Source organism: Mustela erminea, chromosome 2 (assembly GCF_009829155.1).
Source record: "Mustela erminea isolate mMusErm1 chromosome 2, mMusErm1.Pri, whole genome shotgun sequence".
Classification (NCBI taxonomy): Eukaryota; Metazoa; Chordata; class Mammalia; order Carnivora; family Mustelidae; genus Mustela; species Mustela erminea.
Window position 1 is genome coordinate 13,999,706 of NC_045615.1, and position 23,243 is coordinate 14,022,948.

General features: G+C 38.5%; 1 protein-coding gene across 5 annotated transcripts in view; it reads right to left on the reverse strand.

Moving 5' to 3' along the window:
- The window catches only part of MSRA (methionine sulfoxide reductase A), a 434,035-nt gene that overhangs the window by 212,794 nt on the left and 197,998 nt on the right, over nucleotides 1-23,243 (reverse strand). For 4 of the 5 annotated variants that reach the window (XM_032332277.1, XM_032332279.1, XM_032332278.1 and 1 more), the window contains one exon: nucleotides 8,547-8,666. In XM_032332277.1, the coding sequence (XP_032188168.1) occupies nucleotides 8,547-8,666 (120 nt within the window). Of the gene's footprint in view, nucleotides 1-8,546; nucleotides 8,667-9,933; nucleotides 10,091-23,243 lie in introns of all 5 variants that reach the window. The other variant, XM_032332281.1, reaches the window with a different exon arrangement.

A 23,243-nucleotide genomic window follows, 5' to 3' on the forward strand; every position in this document is an offset into this window, starting at 1 on the left:
AACTTCTTTTTAGGATTCCAGCAACACGTTGATCTGGGAAGAAAAAAATTTCAACTCTTCTCAAATCTATCTCCCAACTCACTTTTTCTCAGCCTCAGTTTCCTTATCTGACAAAGGAAGTAGTCTCAGTGGTTTTCAAACATTTTCAAAAGCTTTTTAAAATAATAAAATATTAGTCAAGACTGCAACATATATTATAGCTGAAAGGCTGAAGGAGTTAGCCAAGCAGCTCAAATGTTTGTGATTTAGTTACAACATTCTTCATTATTGGAGGAATCCCTGAAGCACTTTCCTGGAGCCGAAGTGTTCTATCTATGGTCACCCACTTTGAAAGCCACTGGATTAGGAGATAACCAGTTAAGTCTCTTCCAAGTTTGAAACGCTATGACTGCCCCACCTCCCCCAGCCATGACCTATGCCTCAGGACTCCTGATGTCAGCCTTCCAGAGGGGCAGCCCTTGTCAAGAATCCATGCTTATCTTTTCTAGTGATCGAGGCTTAGAAAATAAACAAAAACAGTCATTTTCCCATGACCTGTGTTTTGTCCTTTCAGGCAATGAATGGGTCCATTTGCTGAACTAATCTGTCTTGAACAGCTCTGTGGATGGGTTGGATGGAGGAACCATATTTGGTCCCAAGGATTATAACTATGAGTCACAGGACCATTGACGGCGGGGATTGCTTTCTGCCAGCAGTCTGAGAGAGAGAGAAACATTTCTCTCTCTTTCTGTCCTGCGTGCTACAAGTTCAAGGTCAATTTTATGTCTCACATCTAAGGAACAAAAAGTGATCAAATTGCTTATAGCAAGAACTGAACACCGGAATTCATGCCTTTTCAGGGATATGCCAATAACTTATTAATTTACCTTGACTGACATTGAAATGAGTACAATAAGACTTACTACGCACTAAAAAGAGATTTAATGTAGTCTGCAAGGAATTTAGAAAGAGTTTTACATGGCTTGGTAAAATCTGCTAATAACAGAACTCATTACTACTTCGAAGAAAAATGGGATCATCAATCTTATGTAAGATACATGGACATGTACATCCACCCAAACACTTCAGAAATTAAGTCAAACTAAAAAAGTATACTGAGCTGCTTTATATTAGTGGGGAAATGATTCAATGCTTTATGAGAGCTCTTCAGCATCAAGGAAATAAAGATGTGCCTTTGGGGAGGGAATGGGTCTGACTATGAACAAAGAAGAGGAACAGGAGAAAACTGGCTTCTGCTTGCTGCAACACATGCATATTCTGTGAGCTGGCCCCGTGCCCCTGCCTACCGATGCTTCACAGCCCTTTCTTTCATCTTTAACATGCCCAAGAGCTAGAGTGATAGCAAGTATATGCCCTTGATGTTCCAAAACACCTCCAATTTGAAATACTTTTATTTTCAAGTAAGAACCTCACCACGACTCTACTGGCTTCATAAAATAGCACTGTCCCCATTTTACAGGAGAGGAAACGGAGTGCAGCAAGCAAAACGGCCTGAACTTCAACACTGTTGGAAGGTGACATGAGAACTTGCACACTCTGTGCCTCCCAGACCAGGCTCCTGCTCAGAATGCCATTGGATAGGTTGCCTGAAAACCCCCCAGAGTGTTTCAGTGAAACAAAGTATCCAGGCTTCAGATTCTCTGTGGTGATGGTGTAAATCTCACTTCTGAGAAAAACTTATGCAGTCCCTTTCATGCTTCTGGTTTTGGTGCCCCTTGGCTGTGCAGATCTCTAAAAGCTTTTGAATAGACTAATAAACACAGAATTGTTCTGAACATCTGTAAGCAAAATACGAAAAGATATTACCCAGTGAATGAACATCCTGGGTTTTCTCGCCAGAAATGGGGTTATTTGTGTATTAGGCGAATGCACTGAAATTAACCCAGAATGCTTACCCATTGCAGAATGTCTTTTCATATTTTCATCTGTGTAGTCGTTATTATAAAATGTAAGAATAATTCTCTATCAGGGTATTCAGAACTCTGAATAGCTCAATTACTTCTAAAATCAATGTAGTAAAGCAAAATCGTGCCAGTTAATCAGTTGGTTTGCATAACAAATGTTTGGAGGAGTTGGTGTGTGTTGTGTGTGCGGGCACACATGCATGTGTGTGTAAAGAGAAATCCAGGGTCAGCTCAACACTTTAAAACAAACGTGAAAGATCAAGCTTCCATTTGACTATGGAGAAAGAATTCTGGAAAACGGGTACTATTTAATTCATTCAAGAAAGGGTACAGTAAGTCTAGGCTCCTGGAGGTTACACCATCCCAGGTGTATGCTAGGCATACACTGAGATTTTAAGGAACACCTGAGGGGCGCCTGGGTGGCATCTGCCTTCAGCTCAGGTCATGAACCCAGGGTTCTGGGATCGAGACCCGCCTTGGGCTCCCTGCTCAGTGGGGAGCCTGCTTCTCCCTCTGCCTGCAGCAGCCCCGCTTGTGCTCTTTCTCTCTCCCTCTAACAAATAAATAGAGTAATTAAATCTTTTAAAAAAAAAAAAGGAACTCCAAATAAATGCATAAATCCTTGGAAATCATTTTAGGATTAGAATGGTGGTCACTAAGACTTAGATTCCTTCTCAGCCATGATCAGAGTCAGATCTGAAACACCACAAGAAACAGTGGCCAAACAGTAGTGATGAGCCATGCCACCGCACATCCATGCTGTGACTGGGTTCCCAGTGCAGGACCAGGAGGTGGGCAACTCGCAGAGGACTCCCATTCAGGCTTGGAACATCTAAGAACTGCAAGTTTCTCAGCCTGTGGCTCTCGGTGTTAATTGATGAATCCAAGGAAGAGAAGTTTAAGTGCCTGCTACAGGAGAAAGGTCAGTTTTAAAACGGTTTAGATGAAATCATGGGCAGTGTGAGGGTGGGAATCTCCAGGGAAATGCACAGAGGCAATCCCAGCCTTTGGCAAATCATTGTGGTCTGGCTTCTCTAAGCTCTGGAAGCCAAAATTCCATTTTTATCATTTAATTTGACCCAACGTTAATCCAATATGGACAGTATGACCTGTGTGGACTAAACTCACAACAAACTGAAACATACATCTCTGAATGGCATTTAATTGAATTTAAAATGAGAATTAGAACTGTCTGACTGACCAACCTGGTCTCATTGCCTTTTTTTTCTGTAAATAATCTCCCCAGGAAGATTAAAAAATGAGAAGTTTCTCCAGAGTGTGGATCAGAATAAGAGGAGTTACTGATAAAACTTAAAAGCATCAGGGTGTCAGGCTCTGGGAATCCGTCCAGAAGTCAAACCATACAAAGAAATCCAGAGGGCACAAGCAGGACTTCCCCTTTCCCAGGCTGGGCTGGCTGACCAGCCCCCCTATCGAGGACCCTCTTTTTTCTTTCCTTTTTGCATAGGACAGGGCATTCCATTGGGTTACTCTGAGATCCTACAGACCCGGAAGCCACCCGGAAGCCAGTCTAAGCGACTGCCTATCTCCACTCTGAGGCATTGCAGGCTTGTTTTATACATCATTCCCAAAGAGCCACTTTATCGTCTCGAGGAACTGTTGGCCCCTTATGTCTTCTCCAAATGTCAGGCTCAAGCACCACACAGATCACCTGGCATGTAACCCACCTATTAGTGGAGCCATTCATGAACATTCTACTTACATGTCAGACTCAACTCTGTCCATGTGTCACCATCATGGGATCACCTCTTCTCCTAGCTTCTTACTAGAAGCCATACACTTTTCTGTGTGCCTAACTGCACCTCCAGCTTGGGTCTCCGAACCATAGCAACATCAATAGCGACAAAGAAATATCATCCAGACATTAATATGCGTCCTACCTGGATACACACCTGCATTTACACTCACATACACCCTCGCTCACTTGCTCACCCCTACCCCTGAGATGGCGCATACCCACTAGCATGCAGGCACGACAAACTGCTGCCAATGTTTCTGGTCCTAGGGCTGCCATGGAGATCCATGAGATCACCAGTCTGTGGGCCAAGACAATGCTGTGACGGCTCTGCCATTAGTCATCATGTGATAGGTTGGTGTGGGGTTAGCGCTAGTCCCTTGGATTTTGCAAACTGCCCCCACTCCGAGTGCTATCCCTGGAATTCTGGCACCTGCCTCACGGAACCAAATGGTACCTTAGGTCCAAGTGTATTTGCTGTACGAGAAGGAATTTGGCAGACAGTCCAGGTCCTAGGCTTTGTTTCCTGAATGAATGAATGAAAAATGAATACCTTTACAAAAGACTGTTGTGACCAAAGCTTTACAAACTTAATTACAAACACAAGAGCAATTTGGAAATTAATCTAAATACTGGAGCACAGACTAGTATTTCTCTATGAAACTTCAGCAATTATTACGCAGTTTAGTGGAGCCTTGGTTTTTCTTCCTTGCAAGTCAGACCTCTCCAGGGCTGACTTATTCAATACAGCTTTGAGCACCCAAGGCTTCAGAAGGGAAGCCCTCCCAGTATAAACTGCTTTCTGTCTCCCCATCCTCTCCTTGGTCAAAAATCTTTAATTAGCTGGTTACCCTAATTACTTTAGCTGGGGACCTTGTTTGTTCTCCTTCCCTGCTATTCCCAGGGATCTGAAGGCTCTACCACTTCTGTGCCAGAGGGTCCTTTCTATCACAGTTTCTCTCTGTCTTTTTGGTTTTTTCTTTCATGATCAGAACAACAACAACAAAAAAAGCCTGGGGAAAGAAATCATCTCTCCTTCTGTGTCTGGGTAAGACCCCATAACCATCATTTCCCAATCAGGAATAAGTTTCCATGACAACCGTGCTTCCCAATGCCACCACTAACTTAGCAGGTAGTGCTCTTTACCAACCTCCATGCTTTCTGTACAAGACTCTAAGAAACTGGCTGTTTGCATGAACTGTATCTTAAAAGAGTTTTGTCCTTTGCCCTTCGAAACATCAGAAAGACCAAAAAAAAAAAAAAAATGCTTGGTATTTTCTTTACTTGTAATCATTAAAAAGCACACCAATTTTTTAAGAGTATAGTGGAGGGATAGACATGAAAGAGAGTGTGGGACTCGGTGGAAGGAAGTATGACTGGACAGATCACTGGGATATGACAGTTGGGTGACAGACGTCATGATTAATGGAATAACTTGATGCTGAGAGCTGATGAGATTGGAATTCCTGCTATATGTGACCTTGGGGAACTTCCTCTTCCTCTCTAAGCCTCAACAGTCCCTCTGTAAAAGACAGAAACTGAGACATTTCATAGACTTCTTTGGAAGATTAGATGGAAAAAAAGCAAAGAGGCAAAAAGTGCTTCTTCCAGTGTCTGGCACGTAGTAGGAGTTCAACAAAGGACAATGAGCATACTGCTCTTATTAACATAAAGAGTTGAATCAGAACAAGTCTTAACAAAGAAGCAACCAAGTATTCTAATTGATTATTAACATTTTGCTGGTGGAGAATAATAGTACAAGCAGTAGATATTTGGAGGTTTTCTTAGCAACCTTTTCTCTTGGGCTATTAAGTCATGTCTGCAATTATGGGAAGGAATCTATTCATTTCCATTCCTGAGACTTAAGAGGATACACCTGGGCAATCTCCAGGGTTCATGTGCATCTATTTATAACTCCGCATAAGTATTTGTTTAATGCCGAAACAGATGCAAAGAAAAACCTCGGATTAACCATTAAAGTATTTGTTCTATATTCCACATTCTCAACACCAATGAGTATATTTCAGTTCTTCTGTAAGGCAAGGAAAACAAGAGTATGTATGTTTTTGTGATACTTTCAATATTGCACAGCTCAAATTTCATTTCACAATCAGAATTCATATTGTAGCAAACAAACCAACATGCTCCTTATTGTACAAATGCCCATACTCCCAACTCCTCCCCCAGCTGCATTCAACGTGCCCTCAGGGAGCTGAGAGGGCCTTCCACGAAATAAAACTATTTTTAAAAATAAAACGATTTGTGTATTTTTAAAATCCCATTTTTGTCACCGTGGTGGACTATGTATCTAGATAATAAACCCTCCCTATGAAGAACTCCTAAGAGGGGTGACTGGGTAGCTCAGTCAGTTAAACATCCAACTCTTGATTTTGGCTCAGGTCATGATCTCAGGGCCGTGAGATCAAGCTCTGCACTGGACTCCATGCTCAGCAGGGAGTCTGCTCGAGATTCTCTTTCCCTCTCCCTCTGCCCCTCCTTACTCATGCTCCTTGGCATGCTCTCTCTCTAAAATAAATAAATCAAAAAAAAATAAAAAGGAAGAATTCAAGATACTGAATGAAAAATTTTTTTTTAAAGATTTTATTTATTTATCAGAGAGAGAGGGGGAGAGAGAGCGAGCACAGGCAGACAGAATGGCAGGCAGAGGCAGAGGGAGAAGCAGGCTCCCTGCCGAGCAAGGAGCCCGATGTGGGACTCGATCCCAGGACGCTGGGATCATGACCTGAGCCGAAGGCAGCTGCCCAACCCACTGAGCCACCCAGGCATCCCTGAATGAAATATTTTTTAAATGTGTTTTACAGTCTGGGTGTTCCTCCATTAAAAATAAAACTATCCTATGATCTGGCAATCTCTCTTCTGGGTATACATCCTAATGAAATGGAATCAGTCACTCAAAGACAAAACTACGATCCCATAATGCTGAGGTCCACCTCAGCATTATCCACAATAGCGATGGCCTGGAAGCAACCAAGGTGTCCACTGGCAGAAGAATGGATAAAGCTATTGTGACCTGTATATATAATACAATATTATTCAGTCTTACACATGAAGACAATTCTGCCACTTGCAACAATGTGGGTGAAGCTGGAAAAAATTATTCTACATGAAATTAATCCAAACACAGAAAAAATGTATACTATGTATATTGCATGTCCTTACTTATATGTAGAATCTGAAAAAAAATCATACTCCTAGAAGCAGAGAGTAGAATAGTGGTTACCAAGGGCAGGAGTAGAACAAAGCAGGGAAATGTTGGTCAAAGGGTACACAGTATCTGTTTTGGAGGATGAATTAGTTCTAGAGAGTTAATGTACAGCACGGTGATGGTAGTTAATGATACTGTATTGTTTCACTTGAAATCTGCTAAGAGAGTAGATCACAGGCGCTCTTTCCACAAAAATAAAAGTATGTGAGGAGATGGGTAATTTAATTAGCTTGACTATTAGTAATCATTTCACTCTATATATCAAAACATCATGTCATACACCTTCAATATATACCATTCTTATTTGAAAAATGAAAAAGAAATCTTAAAGAGAAAAAAACTGTGTTTTAAGTGCTACATGAGCTGGCAGAGAAATAAAGGAAATCCTTGAAGGCTAGAACAAAAACCAGATTTGGAACAGTTGTCTGGTATCTGAGCAAGAATTCGCCATGCGTGCATCTGCCTCTCCTGGTAGCCAAATATTTTTCTGTAAAGGGCTAACTCATAAATGTTTTAGGTTTTGCAGGGCATACCATCTCTGTTATACCCACTCAACTGTGCCATTGTGCCATGGAAACCTTCACAGATAGTATATAAACAAATGGGTGTGGTTGGGTTTCTATAAAACTTTATTTACATAACCTGGCAGTGGGCAGAATTTAGCCTGCAAACCAGTTTGCCAATCCCTTCATTATAAATCAAATTTGAATGTCTTACCCAGAGAAAAACAATTAGAGTGTGTGATGTTTTTCCCATATGGTAGACTACTACAGTCTTCACACACTTCTGTATGCCTGCCTTTGGGGGATCCCTCCGCATTGACTCTGGGCTAGACCATGTGACTTGCTTTGGCCAGTGGGACACTATCAAATGTGATATAAACAGAAACTTGCAAAGTGCTAGCAGAATGGGGCTTATCCTCTCTTGCTGCTCTTGGGATCTCTGCACTCACCACCACGTGAATTTGCCCAGGCCAGTGTTTTGAAGACACGGTCCATCATTCCCCCTACCCCAGCCAGCAAAGAACGATAGCCAGCACCAAATGCAGACCTGTGAGTGAAGCCATCCTAGACCAACTAGTCCACAAGCAGCCCACTAGTTGACTGGAGTCACATGTGTGAGCCCAGATGAGACCAGCAAAAGAACCACCAAAATGAGAGCCACCCAAATTGCTGACCTACATAATCATAAGCTAATAGGTGATTGCTTTAGAATTAAGTTTTGCAAGTGATTATTTTGCAACAAAAGCTGAATGGTACATTCCATAGGAAATCTATTATCTTCTAAAAATATAAAGTGAGAGGGGCACCTGGGTGGCTCAGTAGGTTGAGTGTCTGACTCTTGGTTTTGGCTCAGACCTGAAATCAAGACCCACATCAGGGTCTGTGTCTCAGCAGGCAATCTGCTTGAGATTCTCTCCCTCTCCCTTTGCCCCTCCCCCTGCTTGTACATGCACACTCTTTCTCTAAAATAAATAAATCTTAGAAAATAAAACAAAAACATAAAGTGAGAGATCAACAAGTATATTTATAGAAATGGGAAAGAAAAGACTGAGGAAACACAAAAAATTATACTTGCATTTTAAATATTCTGTCACCTGCCAGCAGAGACAAACCCTTTCTTGCTCATTATAACAGAAGTTGGAGCAAATTCTTCCTACCTGAACAGACTTCTTTATAAGTAGGGTTGGTGGTGTAGCCTCCTGCGTAACCAACTTGAGTTGAATATACTCCTTTCATGGTCCAGAATTTCCTCTCAGCTCCCCAGAAACAGCCCATTCCTAAGAAAAACACAAGACACTGTTTAGTCCGTTGTCAAAAATGGAGAACCACTGCATATTAGAAGCAGATATGTTATTCATGTCTTTGGTAATCAAAAATAACTAAGATTTTATCCTTTAAAGAAAGACAGTTTCATGGTGGCAACCTAAGTGTCCATCAGTAGATGATGGATAAGGAAATGTCTTATATACACACACAGACACACAAATGCACATGCACACATACACTGGAATATTATGCAGCCACAAAAAAGGATGAGATCATGCCATTTGAGACAAAATGAATATATCTGGAGGGTATTATACTAAGGGAAATAAATCAGACTCAGAAAGGCTAACACAATATGATTTCACTCATAAGTGAAATTAAAAAAAAAAACTAGTAACAAGAAATGAACAAGGAACAAAAAGCAGAATCAGATCTACAAATACAAAAAACTGATGGTTGCCTAGGGCAGTGGGTGAGGGAGGAGAGGTTGGGGAATGGGCAAAATAGGTGAAAGGGAGTAAGAGATACAGGCTTCCAGATATGGAATGAATAAGTCACAGGAGTAAATGGCACAGCATAAGGAATATAGTCAATGATACTGTAATAGCATTGTATCCGAACAGATGGTAGCTACACTTATGGTGAACATAGCATAATGCATAAACTTGTTGAACCACTAAGTTGTACACCTAAAACTAACGTAACATTGTGTGTCAACTATACTGAAATTTAAAAGAAACATGTTCGAAGTAAAGAAGAAAAAAAACAATTAACTAATTTAGAAGAATTTTTAACATCTAAAAATAATTTTATTTGAGGCTATTTGCATAGAATGTCTCTTTGCTTAATTGTGCAAAAACTTAGAAAGCCTCAAGTTTTAATGAAGTTAGTAAAGTATACCTTTCCAAATAACATAGTAAAAAGATAATTGCATTTGATAAATGATTTCAACACTCAATTCATCATGAACTTGCTAAAACATAATAACTGCTATTGATAGCATAAATTTATTTAATGATCAGCATCGTGGTCATTTTTTTAAAGATATTTATTTATCCTACAGAGAGAGGGAACACAAGCAGGGGGAGTGGGAGAGGGAGAAGCAGGCTTCCCACTGAGTGGGGAGCCTGACACGGGGCTCGATCCCAGGATCCAGGGACCGTGACCCAAGCCGAAGGCAGACGCTCAATGACTGAGCCACCCAGGCACCCGCCCCAGTCATGCTTAAAAAAAAAAATAAATTCTGACACAGAAAATAACACTAACTTACTGACTTACATGGGAAAACTTCCCCAAATCAACACAGATTGATGCAGTTCTCAATTAACAATTTTGCATAATATGTTGAGTTTCTTCAAAGATGTTTGTCCATATAAACTTGCACGTGATAAATCACTGCTCGCCAAAGGGTGAGTTCTATTACTAAATATAATGACTGAGGAAACAGAGAAGGGGGAAGGCAGAGAAAGAGATGACAATAACAAACACACGAAGGAACTCACAAAAATAGCATTCCATTCAACAAACAAACATTGTGCTCATATCAGTAGTTATTGGATTCTTCTGAACATACAGTGAAAACCAAGACCTAGCTCCCAAGAATGCCCATACTTACACGCTTAGGAAAAGTAGCATTACATCTCCCTGGGATCCAAATAAAGAACCCTCAACTTCCTACTATGAGTTCCTAAACTGTCCACAACTGCTACTCTATGACCGACTTCTAGATGTAAGCAAGATTACTGCCTTGCTCGAGTTTTATACAGCTTTAGTAAGTCATATATAATTAAGATCTTGGGAAGAACAACAGTTGGCAAATTAATATATGCCTCCTACTTCCACAATCACTGGATTTGTTAGACTCGATGACAGAACTGAAAGAAAGATTAGATGGAAGTTTACTGAAATTCTTGACACTTGTTAATAGTCTAAAATGCAGAACAGTAATAACCAAGATGCAATGTGCATAATGCTATACATTATACAAAAATGTATTTGCTTAAATGTGAGGGGGAAATAAATTGACCAAAAATAGATTAACAGTTAAAAATAAGAGCCATCTGACAAAATCCATGTAGTAAAAAAAATTACTGTTGTGATAACAAAGCAACATGGAAATATGTATATGATTATATCATAATTAACTAAAGCTAAATTTAAAAGAAAAAAACACAAGTATATGCATGCTCTTATTATAACTATGAAAAAAATACCTATACTGAAATAGATGAGAAGAAAATATACAAAATTATAACCATGACTGTTTTATAGTGCTGAGAATACAGGACTTTTTTTTCATTTTTCAAGTGTTTCTGTAATAGATTCATATTACTTTAAAAATGAAATATATATACTTTTTCAAAAAATTCAAAGAAAAACATAACCATATGAATTGTTTGAATTAGAACTGCAAGATACCATTCTTCCCATTTACAAGTGAGTTGTTTGCTGCTAGTGAATATAGATAAATATTTACTGAGTATTTATAAAAATGGGTTATCCTCAGATCTCTGGAACAAGAATTCGCTATTAATTTTACTTGGTTGCATTTCTAGGATCAGGGAATTGTATCAGTCAAGGTTTTCCAGAGAATCCAGACCAAAAGGATAAGTTGCTGTTGTTGTAAAGGCTGAGAAGTCCATGATGTACAGTCTGTAAGCCAGAGACCCAGGAAAGCTGGTACTATGAGCCCGGGCCAAACACAAAGGCCTGAGAATGAGGGGAGCCAGTGACGTAAGTCCTCGTCCAGCAGCACTGATGTACCAGGCCGGGAGAAGATGGATGTCCCAGCTCAAACAAAGAGTAAATTCACCCTTCTTCTGGCATTTTATTCCATCTGGACCCCTGACAGACTGGAGGATTCCCACCCCCACATTGGTAAGGGTGATCTTCTTTCCTCAATCTACCAATTCAAATGCTGATCTCTTCCCAAAACGTCCTCACAGACACAACCGGAAATGGCTATCTGGGCATCCCTCAGCCATGTCAAGTTGACATGTAAAATGAATCGCTACAAGAATGATGACAGCAAATACCTGGAGAAGGATATAAGTAAAAAGTGTGGTGGGCAGCATTACTAAGCATAAAAGGCCACAAACACACCCAGGAGTTGTGCAGTGTGATAAGCTGAAGGCACTCCAGCCCCTGAAGTTCAGAATTCTGTGAGGTTCACTCAATAAAATACTCCTGGGGATGCCTGAGTGGCTCAGTCAGTTAGGTGGCTGCCTTCAGCTCAGGTCATGATACCAGGGTTCTGGGATCAAGTCCTGCATCAGGCTCCTTGCTCAGCAGGAAGCATGCTTCTCTCTCTGCCTGTCACTCTCCCTGCTTGTGCATGTTATCTCTCTCTGACAAATAAATAAATTCTTTAAAAAAATAAAATAAAATAAAATAAAATACTTCTTTCCTGCACAATGGCTAACATTGATGGTACCAAAGGATACTTCAAACTTTCAGCATTCTATGCACAAGGTTCATGATGGGCCATTTTAGCAGCCAGCCTAACCTGACCATTGTCTACAGTCTTACCCTGATGGCCCTAGACTTTTTATCTTCACTATATCCTCATGCTATATAGAGTTAATAACACTTAATATGGATCTTGGCCAAACCAAACAAAATATTTGCTGCAAGTTATTTAATCCCCTTTTGATGTTTAATAGAGATCAAGACCCCCCCCCCCCGTTAGACGGAGGATGACCCCATTCTAGCTGGGCAGAGGCTTCTGGGAGGGGGTCATGTGTGGCTGAAATAATGCCTTGGGGACCTGGTGTGTAATCAATGTCAAAATATCTGGAGAGGTACTTAACTTGGAATAAGTGTTGTTATAGGAATAAAACTCCTTGAAGCAATCAGATGTTTCATCTAGTGGTTTCCAGTATAACCTAAGCATTCTATTATTTGATTTTGAGAGTGTGTGTGTATATGTGTGTGTGTGTGTGCTTAAACAAAAAAAAAAAACAAGTTTATGACAGAATTTCTCAGAACTTACAATAATCTAGTAAAAAAACATAAATATCATATATATACACATATATATGATACAGTATGCATTATTATTTTTAAGATATTTCATATTTTGGGGGACACTGGGAGACTCGGTTGGTTGACTGTCGGACTCTTGATTTTGGCTCAGGTAATGATCTCAGGGTCAGGAGATCTCAGGGTCATGAGATCAAGCAGGGTGTGGAGCCGGCTTGGGATTCTCTCTCTCCCCCTCCCTCTGTCCCCTCACCAGCTTGAACATACTCTCCCTCTAAAAAAACTTAAATTAATTAATATTTTATATTTTTAACTGTTTATTATAAAGTAAAACACAGGTACAGAAAAGCCACACAGAACAGATGCATACCTCAAAGCGTTATTATTAGGCAAACATCCTTATAACTACCAGCCAAATCAAGAACTGCAAGTTTTCCATCTCCCTCAGAATTCCATCCTTGTATCATACCCCAAACACAACTCCCTTCCTCCCCTAAAAGGAACTACTCTCTGACCTTTACAGTAATCACTTTCTTCTGTTTCTTCATATGTTTATCACTCAAGGTGTCCATCTTGATACTATTCTGTGGTTGTGCTCATTTTTTAAAAATTTGATTTAGCCTTAAGCTCTTTTCATCAACAGGTTCCCTCTCCATTCTCTTTTCTGATTTATCCGCTGAAGAAAACAAGACCCACTGACCTGCAGAGCTTCCCACAATGTAGATTGTGCCAATGGCACCCTCATGGCACAATTCAACTTGTTCCTCTATCCTCGGTATTTCCTGCAAATCTGCTGGATCCAGAACCTTGAACGGGGTCAGATTTCACCCTTTGGCAAAACTACAGGTGAAACTATGTTCTTTTTTATGTAAATTTTAAATTTTTTTCCCAGTTTTATTGAGATATAATTGACCTATGACATTGTGTAAGTTTAAGGTATACAACATAATTTGGCATATATAAATACATATATATACATATATACATAAATATGACACAAATTACAACAATAAGTTTAGTTAACACATCCATCACCTCACATAATTTCAATTTATTTTCTGTAATAAGAACATTTAAGATTAGCAACTTTCAAGTATATGATATTATTAACTATAGTAATCATAATGAATATTAGATCCCCAGAACTTATTCATCTTATAACCAGAAGTTTGTACCCTTTGACCAACATCAACCCATTACTCCCACCTCCCCAACCCCCAGAAACCACCACTCTACTCTCCTTTCTATAAATTTGGCTTTTTTTATCTTTAAGATCCCAGTATGTTAGATCATATGGCATTTGTCTTTCTCAGTCTGACCTATTTCACTTAGCATAATGCCCTCAAGGTCTATCCCTGTTGTTACAAATAACAGGATTTCCTTATTTTTTTTGTGGCCAAATAGTATGCCACTGTATATAGATCACAGCTTCCTTAACTAATCTGTAAAAGAACACTAAGGTTATTTCCCATGTCTTGGTTACTATGAATAATGCTGGAATGAACATGGGGGTATAAACATCTCTCCAAGATAGTGATTTCATTTCCTTTAGATATATATCCAGAATTTTTGAAAAACCTCCACACTATTTTCCATAATGGCTGTGCCACTTCACACTCCTATCAACAGCACACTGGGGTTCCCTTTCCTCCACATCCCAGCCAACACCCATGACCTCTTTGTCTTTTTGGTAACAGTCATTTCAACAGGTATGAGGAAATACCTAACTGTACTTTTGATTTGCATTTCCCTGGTAATTAATGATGTTGACTCTTTTTTCATATACCTGTTGGCCATTTGTATGCCTTCTTAGGCAAAATGTCTTTATTCTCAATCAAATTATTTGGCGCTTTTTTTTTTTTTTTTTTTTTTTTTTTTTTTGGTTTGGAGTTGTAGGAGCTCCTTAATATATTTTGGATATGAGCCCTTTATCTGATATATGGTGCGCACCTTTCAATAGCTCAGCTGGTAGAGCGGAAGACTGTATCTGATATATGGTTTGCAAATATTTTCTCTATTCCATTGCCTCTTCATTCTGCCGATTGTTTCTGTTGCTGCAAAGGCTTCTTATTTTGATGTAATCCCACATGTTTTATTTTGTTTTTGTTGCTTGTGTTGTTTGTGTCATAGCCAAAATATCACTGTTAACACCAATGTCAAGGAGCTTTTTCTCTGTTTCCTTCCAACAGTTTTATGATTTTAGGTCTCATGCTCAAGTCTTCAATCCATTTCAAGTTCTTTTCTGTGAGTGGCATAAGGGTCCAGTTTCATTCGTCTTTATGCAAATATCCACTTTTCTCAACACCTATCTAAAAGACTATCTTTTCCCCATTGAGTATTCTTGGCTCAATTATTATTAGTTAACTATGTATGTCGAGTTTATTTCTGGGCTCTCTATAATATTCCATTGGTCTATGTGTCTGTTTTTATGGCCGTACTCTATCATTTTGGTTACCATAGCTTTGTAGTATAATTTGAAATCATGAAGTGTGATGCTTAGAGCTTTCTTCTTCTTTCTTAGAATTGCTTTAGCTATTTTTTTGTAGTTCCATATAAATGTTTTGTATTGTTTTCCTATTTCTGTGAAAAATACCACTGGAATTTTGATATTAGATTTAATATGGGATTGCATTAAATCTATAGATGGTATGGACATTGGGGAAGGTATGTGCTATGGTGAGTGCTGTGAAGTGTGTAAACCTGGAGATTCACAGACCTGTACCCCTGGGATAATAATGCATTATATGTTAATTTAAAAAATTAAAATTTTTTTAAAAAGGGGAAAAAATAAATCTATAGATGGCTCTGGGGAATATGGACATCTTAACAATATTCTTTTTTAAAAAATATTAATTCTTCCAATTCGTGAACATGGAGTATCTTTCCACTTCTTTTTGCCTTCATCAATTTCTTTCATAAATATCTTATAGTTTTTTGGTGCACAGATTACTCCACTTCCTCAGGTAAATTTATTCCTAACTATTTTATTGGTTTTGATGTCATTGTGAATGGGATTATTTTCTTCACTTCTCTTTCAGATATTTCAGAGTTAGTGGATAGAAATGCAACTGAATTTAGGATGTTGATTTTGTATTCTGACATTTTACTGAATTCATTGAGTAGTTCTAACAGTTTTCTTATTTTGTTTTTCTGGTGAAGTTTTTAGAGTTTTTTCCACATAAGGTAATGCCATCTTCAGACAGAGAAAATTTTACTTCTTCCTTTCTGATAGGATGTCTTTTATTTCTTTTTCTTGCCTAATTATTCTGGCTAAAACTTCCAACACTGTGTTAAATAGGGCTTTTGAGAGTGAGCACCCTGGTCTTGTTTCTGATCTGAGCAGAAAAGTTTTCAGCTTTTTCACCATTATGATGCTAGCTGTGAGTCTGTCATATACAGCCTTTATTATGTTGAGGTATGTTCCCTCTATTATCTTCTTAAATTTGTTGAGAGCATTTGCCATGAAAGGGCATTGAATTTTGGCAAGAAATTTTTCTGCATCTTTGAGTCATATGATTTTTAACCTTCATTAATGTACCCATAAATGTATCACATTTATTATTTTATATATGGTGACCCATCCTTGCATCCCAGGGATAAATCCCACTTGATAATAGGGCATAATCCTTTTAATGTGTTTTTGAGTTTTGGCTTGCTAATATCTTGTTGAGAATTTTTGCACTTATATTCATCAAGGAAGTGAGCCTGTAGTTTTCTTGTAGCATCCTTATCTGGCTTCAGTATCAGAGTAATGCTGTCCTCATAAAATGAGTTTTGGAGCATTCCTTCCTCTTCAGTTTTTCAGAAGAATTTGAGAAGGATCAGCATTAAGTCTCCTTGAATGTTTGGTAAAATTCACCAGTGAAGCCATATGGTCCTGGGCTTTTTCTGTTGGAAGATTTTTCATTATTGCCTCAACCTCCTTAGTCCCATAGATTTGTTCAGGTTTTCTATTTCTTCATGATTCAGTCTTGATAGCCTATATGTTTCTAGGAATTTATGCATTTCTTCTGTTATCTAATTTGTTGTCATATGATTTTGCATATTAGTTTCCTATGATAATAACTTACTTTATATCACATTCAAACACTCTGTACTTTATTTCTCCTTCCCTGACCTTTTATGCACTCACTTTATTGATCTCACAGTTTTTATATTGTGTACCTGTTAATAAACTATTATAGTTATATTCTCATTATTTTTTAACTTATATACTAGAGTTAAAGTAATTTGCATACCTCCGTTACAGTATTAGATTCTGCATTTGACTACATATTTACCTTTATCAGTCAGTTTTATAATTTCATATGTTTTCATGTTGTTATTTAGCATCCCTTCATTTCATTTAAAGAATTCCCTTTAGCATTTCTTGCAAGACAAATCTAATAGTAGTGAACTCCCTTAGCTTTGGTTGTTTGGAAATACCTTTATTTTTTCTTCATTTCTGAAGGACAGTATTGTTTGGTATGGTATTCTTGGTTGACGGTTCTTTTCTCTTTCAGCACTTTGAATATAGCACCCCACTGCCTATTGGTCTGCAGAAAAATCCACTGATAACCTAATGGGGCCTCCCTTGTATATAATGAGTCATTTTTCTCTTGCTGCTTTCAAAATTCTCTCCTTGTCTTTGAATTTTAACATTTTAATTATAATGTGTCTCAGAGTAATCTTCCTTGGGTTGATCCTGCTTGCAGCCTTTTGAGGCTGCATGACATGGATGTCCATGTCTTTCCCAAGATTTGGGAAGTTTTCAGCAATTATTTCTTTAAATAATCTTTCTGGCCCTTTCTCCATCTCTTATTCTGAGACTTCCATGATACAACTGTCATTCACTTGAGTGCATCCCATAATTCACATAGGCTTTCTTCACTCTTTTTCCTTTTTGTTCCTCTAGTTGGCTAATTCCAAATGATCTTTGAGTTTGCTGATTCTTTCTTCTTCATGAATAAATCTATTACTGAAGCTCTCTACTGAATTTTCCAGTTCTGCACTGTATTCTTCACCAGGATTTCTGGTTAGGTCTTTTTAATGGCTTTATTTCTTTATTAAACTTCTCATTTTGTTCCTGTATTGTTTTCCTGAATTCATTTACTTTCCTATCTATGTTCTCTTGCATTCCATCTAATTTCTTTATGATGATTATTTTGATTCTTTGTCAGGCAAATTATAGATCTCTATTTGCAGTGAAAGATTTAGTAGTTTCCTCTGGTGGTGTCATATTTGCATGATTTTTCATAATTCACAGAGCCTTGCATCAGTGTCGGCATTTAAAGGAGTACACCATTTTTCCAGTCTCTACAGACTGGTTTCTTGTTCTTTCATAACCTAATACCTAGTTGCCTCTTATTTTGTGATATTAGTAACCATTGATACTTAATGCTTAGATATGCTAATTCCCTGAGAGTTGCAAAATGGTGATCTTCTAATTCTATCACTTCTTTTACATTTATTAGTTGAAAAAGTCTTAATAATGAGAAGCTTCTTCTCAACTACTTTTTGTTACTCAGTGCTTCAGTTCATAAAAGAAAGGGAAAATAAATATTTGATTATATCTATTTACTTAGCAGTCTTTAAGATGATGAATTTGCCCACTCCAAGGTTGACCAATTTGTTTTTAAAACAGCATTATAAACTCATTTTTTTTAAACAAACTTGATATGTTTCACCATTCCAATCACTCCTCTCATGTAAACTCCACTTGACATATCTTTGGCCAGAAAGAGCCTCTTCAAATTGCTTCCTGAGTTCCTTTGAAACATCCTTCATAGTCTCCTCTTACTTCTTTGTTATCTGGTATGACAGGATGTTCCAGGCTCATCTTAACTATTTCCTACATCATACCTGGAATCAGCCATTTCTCTAAGAAGCCTGATTTCTTTAAATGAGGAAAGGTATTTCAACAACGTGACCTGGGTACTAGTGATGCTTGCTGAGAAAGTCCAGCCATGGGACACCAAGAAACCATGTGGCTGAAATTGCCCATCAAAATCTAAGTACTGTCAGACCTACCAAATCATAAGGTCAAAAGAGTGCAGCAATAATCCATCATAAGATAGAAGTTATACACCTGGAATTATACACTAGCAGGACCACAGGGCATAAGCTGTATTAATAGGTTGCCAGACCTCTATAGCGTCTACTAGGATTACACCAACACCACTCCCTCAGTTCACATCTATGACTGAATGGGGATTCTATACAAGCAGCTGAAGAACAAGAAAAAGACTGGATTTTTGGTTATGGATGGTTGGGTTATTGTGTACTGATGCAAATCAACAAGGCATAGTAGTTACACTGTGATCTCCCTGAGGAGTGGCCATAAAACATGACATGATGGTAAAGGAAAATCTTCCAACTCATGACCTTTAAGAAGTGCACCAGTTATCTAATTCATGTGTAAGGAAAAGTAGCTCAAGTTTAGAACATATGTAAATTCATAGGCAGGAGCAAATGACTTAGCTGGCTAGTGAGAATGCAGAAACAAACAAACAAAAACCAAACAAAAAAAAATTTTTTTTAAAGACCAAAAAAAAAAAAAAAGAAAAAAAAAAAAAAAAACCTTGAAAGACTACAAATAAGGAAATCTAAGGTAAAGGTATGTAGATGCACATATAGGAGCAAGTATGCAGTACGAAGGTATTTGCACCATACATTACTATTAATGGCCAAGCGGAGAACATCCAATAAGAAACAGGCACTAAATACAAAGCTGACAAAATGACCTGGCTGGTGGAGATCAGTCAGCCTGTTTCACTGGCCAGGATCCAGTCCCGGCATGATGGGGACATCATTTGTACAGGAACGAAGTGGCCATTGTGACAAAGATGGAGGGCACACGTGGGCACAACAATGGACTTCCACTTACCAAATCTTACCTATTACTGTTACCACCAATGTCCAACCTGCCAACAACAGAGAGTCTCCAAGCATGTTATATGGTACCATTTCTCAAGGGGAACAACCAAACACTAGCTGGCAAGGGGGAAACACTGGGCTCTTTCCAACACTGAAAGAGCTAGTGGTTTGTTTTCACAATAACAGATACATATTCCTAATATGGGTTTCACGTTCTCTGCCTTCATAATCTCAGCCAGCTACTGTCTCATATAACACTGCATCAGAACAAAGAACCAGGTTTACAGTATAGAAGATGCAGCAACAAATCCATGAGATGGACTCCATCTACCTCATGATATACCACACCACCCAGAAAGCTGCTATCTTAATAGGGCACTGGAACATCCCAGACATGCAGCTGAAACACCAGGTACTATCTTTCAGAAATCTGAGTATGTGCTGAATAAAAGACCCCAAAGATATTGGGACACGATGTCCCCCAAAAGATGAATGCATGATTAGAAAAACAAAGTGTGAAAACAGAATTGGCTCTACTTACTATCACTCCCAATAACCACTGGGGGACATTGTACTCCTGTCTCCACAACTCTTGGCTCTGCAGAGTTAGACATCCTGGTCCCCAAAACTGTAAACTTTCATCAGGAGTCATAGCAAGAATCCACTGAATTATAGGCTGTAGCTGTTTTCTAGGTACGCTGGGTTCCTTGTGCCCAAGGGCAAACAGGCAAAAAGCTTGCCATGCAGAACCAACCCACAAGCAGTAAAGGAGATCTCTGTTGGACCACAGACTTGCAAACATTTGGTGTTAGAAGTGATATAAATATTTGCCAACCAGATGGGTTTAAAAATCGTATTTCATTGTGGTTTTAACATATACTTGGGTAATTAACCAGTAAACTTGACATATTTTCATGTTGGACATTCATATTTGCTCTTTTATACATTTTGTCCACTTTTCTCTTAGGCTGTTATATTTTTCCCCCGGATTTGCTGGAGTTTTTATATATACTGAGCATTAATTTTCTTGGTCAGTTTTGTTTGCAGATACCATCTTGGGTTAGATGTGCCTTTTACCTTCATTTACAATGCTTATTTTCATATGCATGTTTTAAACTTTAATTTTGGCTAAATTTCCCTATCTTTTCCTTTTTTAAAAAAAAATTTATTTATTGTTATTTATTTATTTTCAGCATAACAGTATTCATTGTTTTTGCACCACACCCAGTGCTCCATGCAATCCGTGCCTTCTCTAATACCCACCACCTCGTTCCCCCAACCTCCCACCCCCTGCCACTTCAAATCCCTCAGATTGTTTTTCAGAGTCCATAGTCTCTCATGGTTCACCTCCCCTTCCAATTTCCCCCAACTCCCTTCTCCTCTCTAACTCCCCTTTTCGTCCATGCTATTTGTTATGCTCCACAAATAAGTGAAACCATATGATAATTGACTCTCTCTGCTTGACTTATTTCACTCAGCATAATCTCTTCCAGTCCCGTCCATGTTGCTACAAAAGTAGGGTATTCGTCCTTTCTGATGGAGGCATAATACTCCATAGTGTATATGGACCACATCTTCCTTATCCATTCATCCGTTGAAGGGCATCTTGGTTCTTTCCACAGTTTGGCGACCGTGGCCATTGCTGCTATAAACATTGGGGTACAGATGGCCCTTCTTTTCACTACATCTGTATCTTTGGGCTAAATACCCAGTAGTGCAATTGCAGGGTCATAGGGAAGCTCTATTTTTAATTTCTTGAGGAATCTCCACACTGTTCTCCAAAGTGGCTGCACCAACTTGCATTCCCTCCAACAGTGTAAGAGGGTTCCCCTTTATCCACATTCCCTCCAACACATGTTGTTTCCTGTCTTGCTAATTTTGGCCATTCTAACTGGTATAAGGTGATATCTCAATGTGGTTTTAATTTGAATCTCCCTGATGGCTAGTGATGATGAACATTTTTTAATGTGTCTGACAGCCATTTGTATGTCTTCATTGGAGAAGTGTCTGTTCATATCTTCCACCCATTTTTTGATATGATTATCTGTTTTGTGTGTGTTGAGTTTGAGGAGTTCTTTATAGATCCTGGATATCAACCTTTTGTCTGTACTGTCATTTGCAAATATCTTCTCCCATTCCATGGGTTGCCTCTTTGTTTTGTTGACTGTTTCCTTTGCTGTGCAGAAGCTTTTGATTTTGATGAAGTCTCAAAAGTTTATTTTGGCTTTTGTTTCCTTTGCCTTTAAAGACATATCTTGAAAGAAGTTGCTGTGGCTGATATTGAAGATATTATTGCTTATGTTCTCCTCTAGGATTCTGATGGATTCCTGTCTCACGTTGAGGTCTTCTATCCATTTTGAGTTTATCTTTGTGTATGGTGTAAAAGAATGGTCGAGTTTCATTCTTCTACATGTAGCTGTCCAATTTTCCCAGCACCATTTATTGAAGAGACTGTCTTTTTTCCACTGTATATTTTTTCCTGTTTTGTTGAAGATTATTTGACCATAGAGTTGAGGGTCCATATCTGGGCTCTCTACTCTGTTCCACTGGTCTGTTTTTATGCCAGTACCATGCTGTCTTGGTGATCACAGCTTTGTAGTAAAGCTTGAAATCAGGTAATGTGATGCCCCCAGTTTTATTTTTGTTTTTCAGCATTTCTTTAGCGATTTGGGGTCTCTTCTGGTTCCATGCAAATTTTTGGATTATTTGCTCCAGCTCTTTGAAAAATACCAGTGGAATTTTGATCAGAATGGCATTAAAAGTATAGATTGCTCTAGGCAGTATAGACATTTTAACAATGTTTATTCTTCCGATCCAAGAGCATGGAATGGTCTTCCATCTTTTTGTGTCTTCTTCAATTTCTTTCATGAGTGTTCTGTAGTTCCATGAGTACAGATCCTTTACCTCTTTGGTTAGGTTTATTCCCAGGTATCTTATGGTTCTTGGTGTTATAGTAAATGGAATTGATTCTCTAATTTCCCTTTCTGTATTTTCATTGTTAGTGTATAAGAAAGCCACTGATTTCTGTACATTGACTTTGTATCCTGCCACGTTGCCGAATTGTTGTATGAGTTCTAGTAGTTTGGGGGTGGAGTCTTTTGAGTTTTCCATATAAAGAATCATGTCATCTGCGAAGAGAGAGAGTTTGACTTCCTCATTGCCAATTTGTATACCTTTTATTTCTCTTTGTTGCTTGATTGCTGTTGCTAAGACTTCTAATACTATGTTGAGCAAAAGTGGTGAGAGTGGGCATCCTTGTCGTGTTCCTGATCTCAACAGGAAGGCTACAAGCTTTTCCTATCTTTTCCTTTAAAATTTGTTTTGTGGGTGTGCGTTTGTGTGTGCATGCACGCACACACATGTGTGTATCATGAATGAGAATTCCTTCCATACATTAAAGTTATAAAGATAATATTATTTTCAGAAATTTAAAGTTTTGTTCATTTTATGTTGCTGATTCATCTTGAAATAATTTTCATGTAGGATATAAATAGGTATTCAATTTTATCCTATATTGATAATCAAGTGTCAAAAATAAGGTACTATTTATTAAACAATCCATTTTCCCCACTTATCTCTAATGTCATCTCAAGCATTCCCATTTCTTTTTTTTTTTTTAAGATTTTATTTATTTATTTGACAGAGAGAAATCACAAGTAGATGGAGAGGTAGGCAGAGAGAGAGAGAGAGGGAAGCAGGCTCCCTGCTGAGCAGAGAGCCCAATGCAGGACTCGATCCCAGGACCCTGAGAT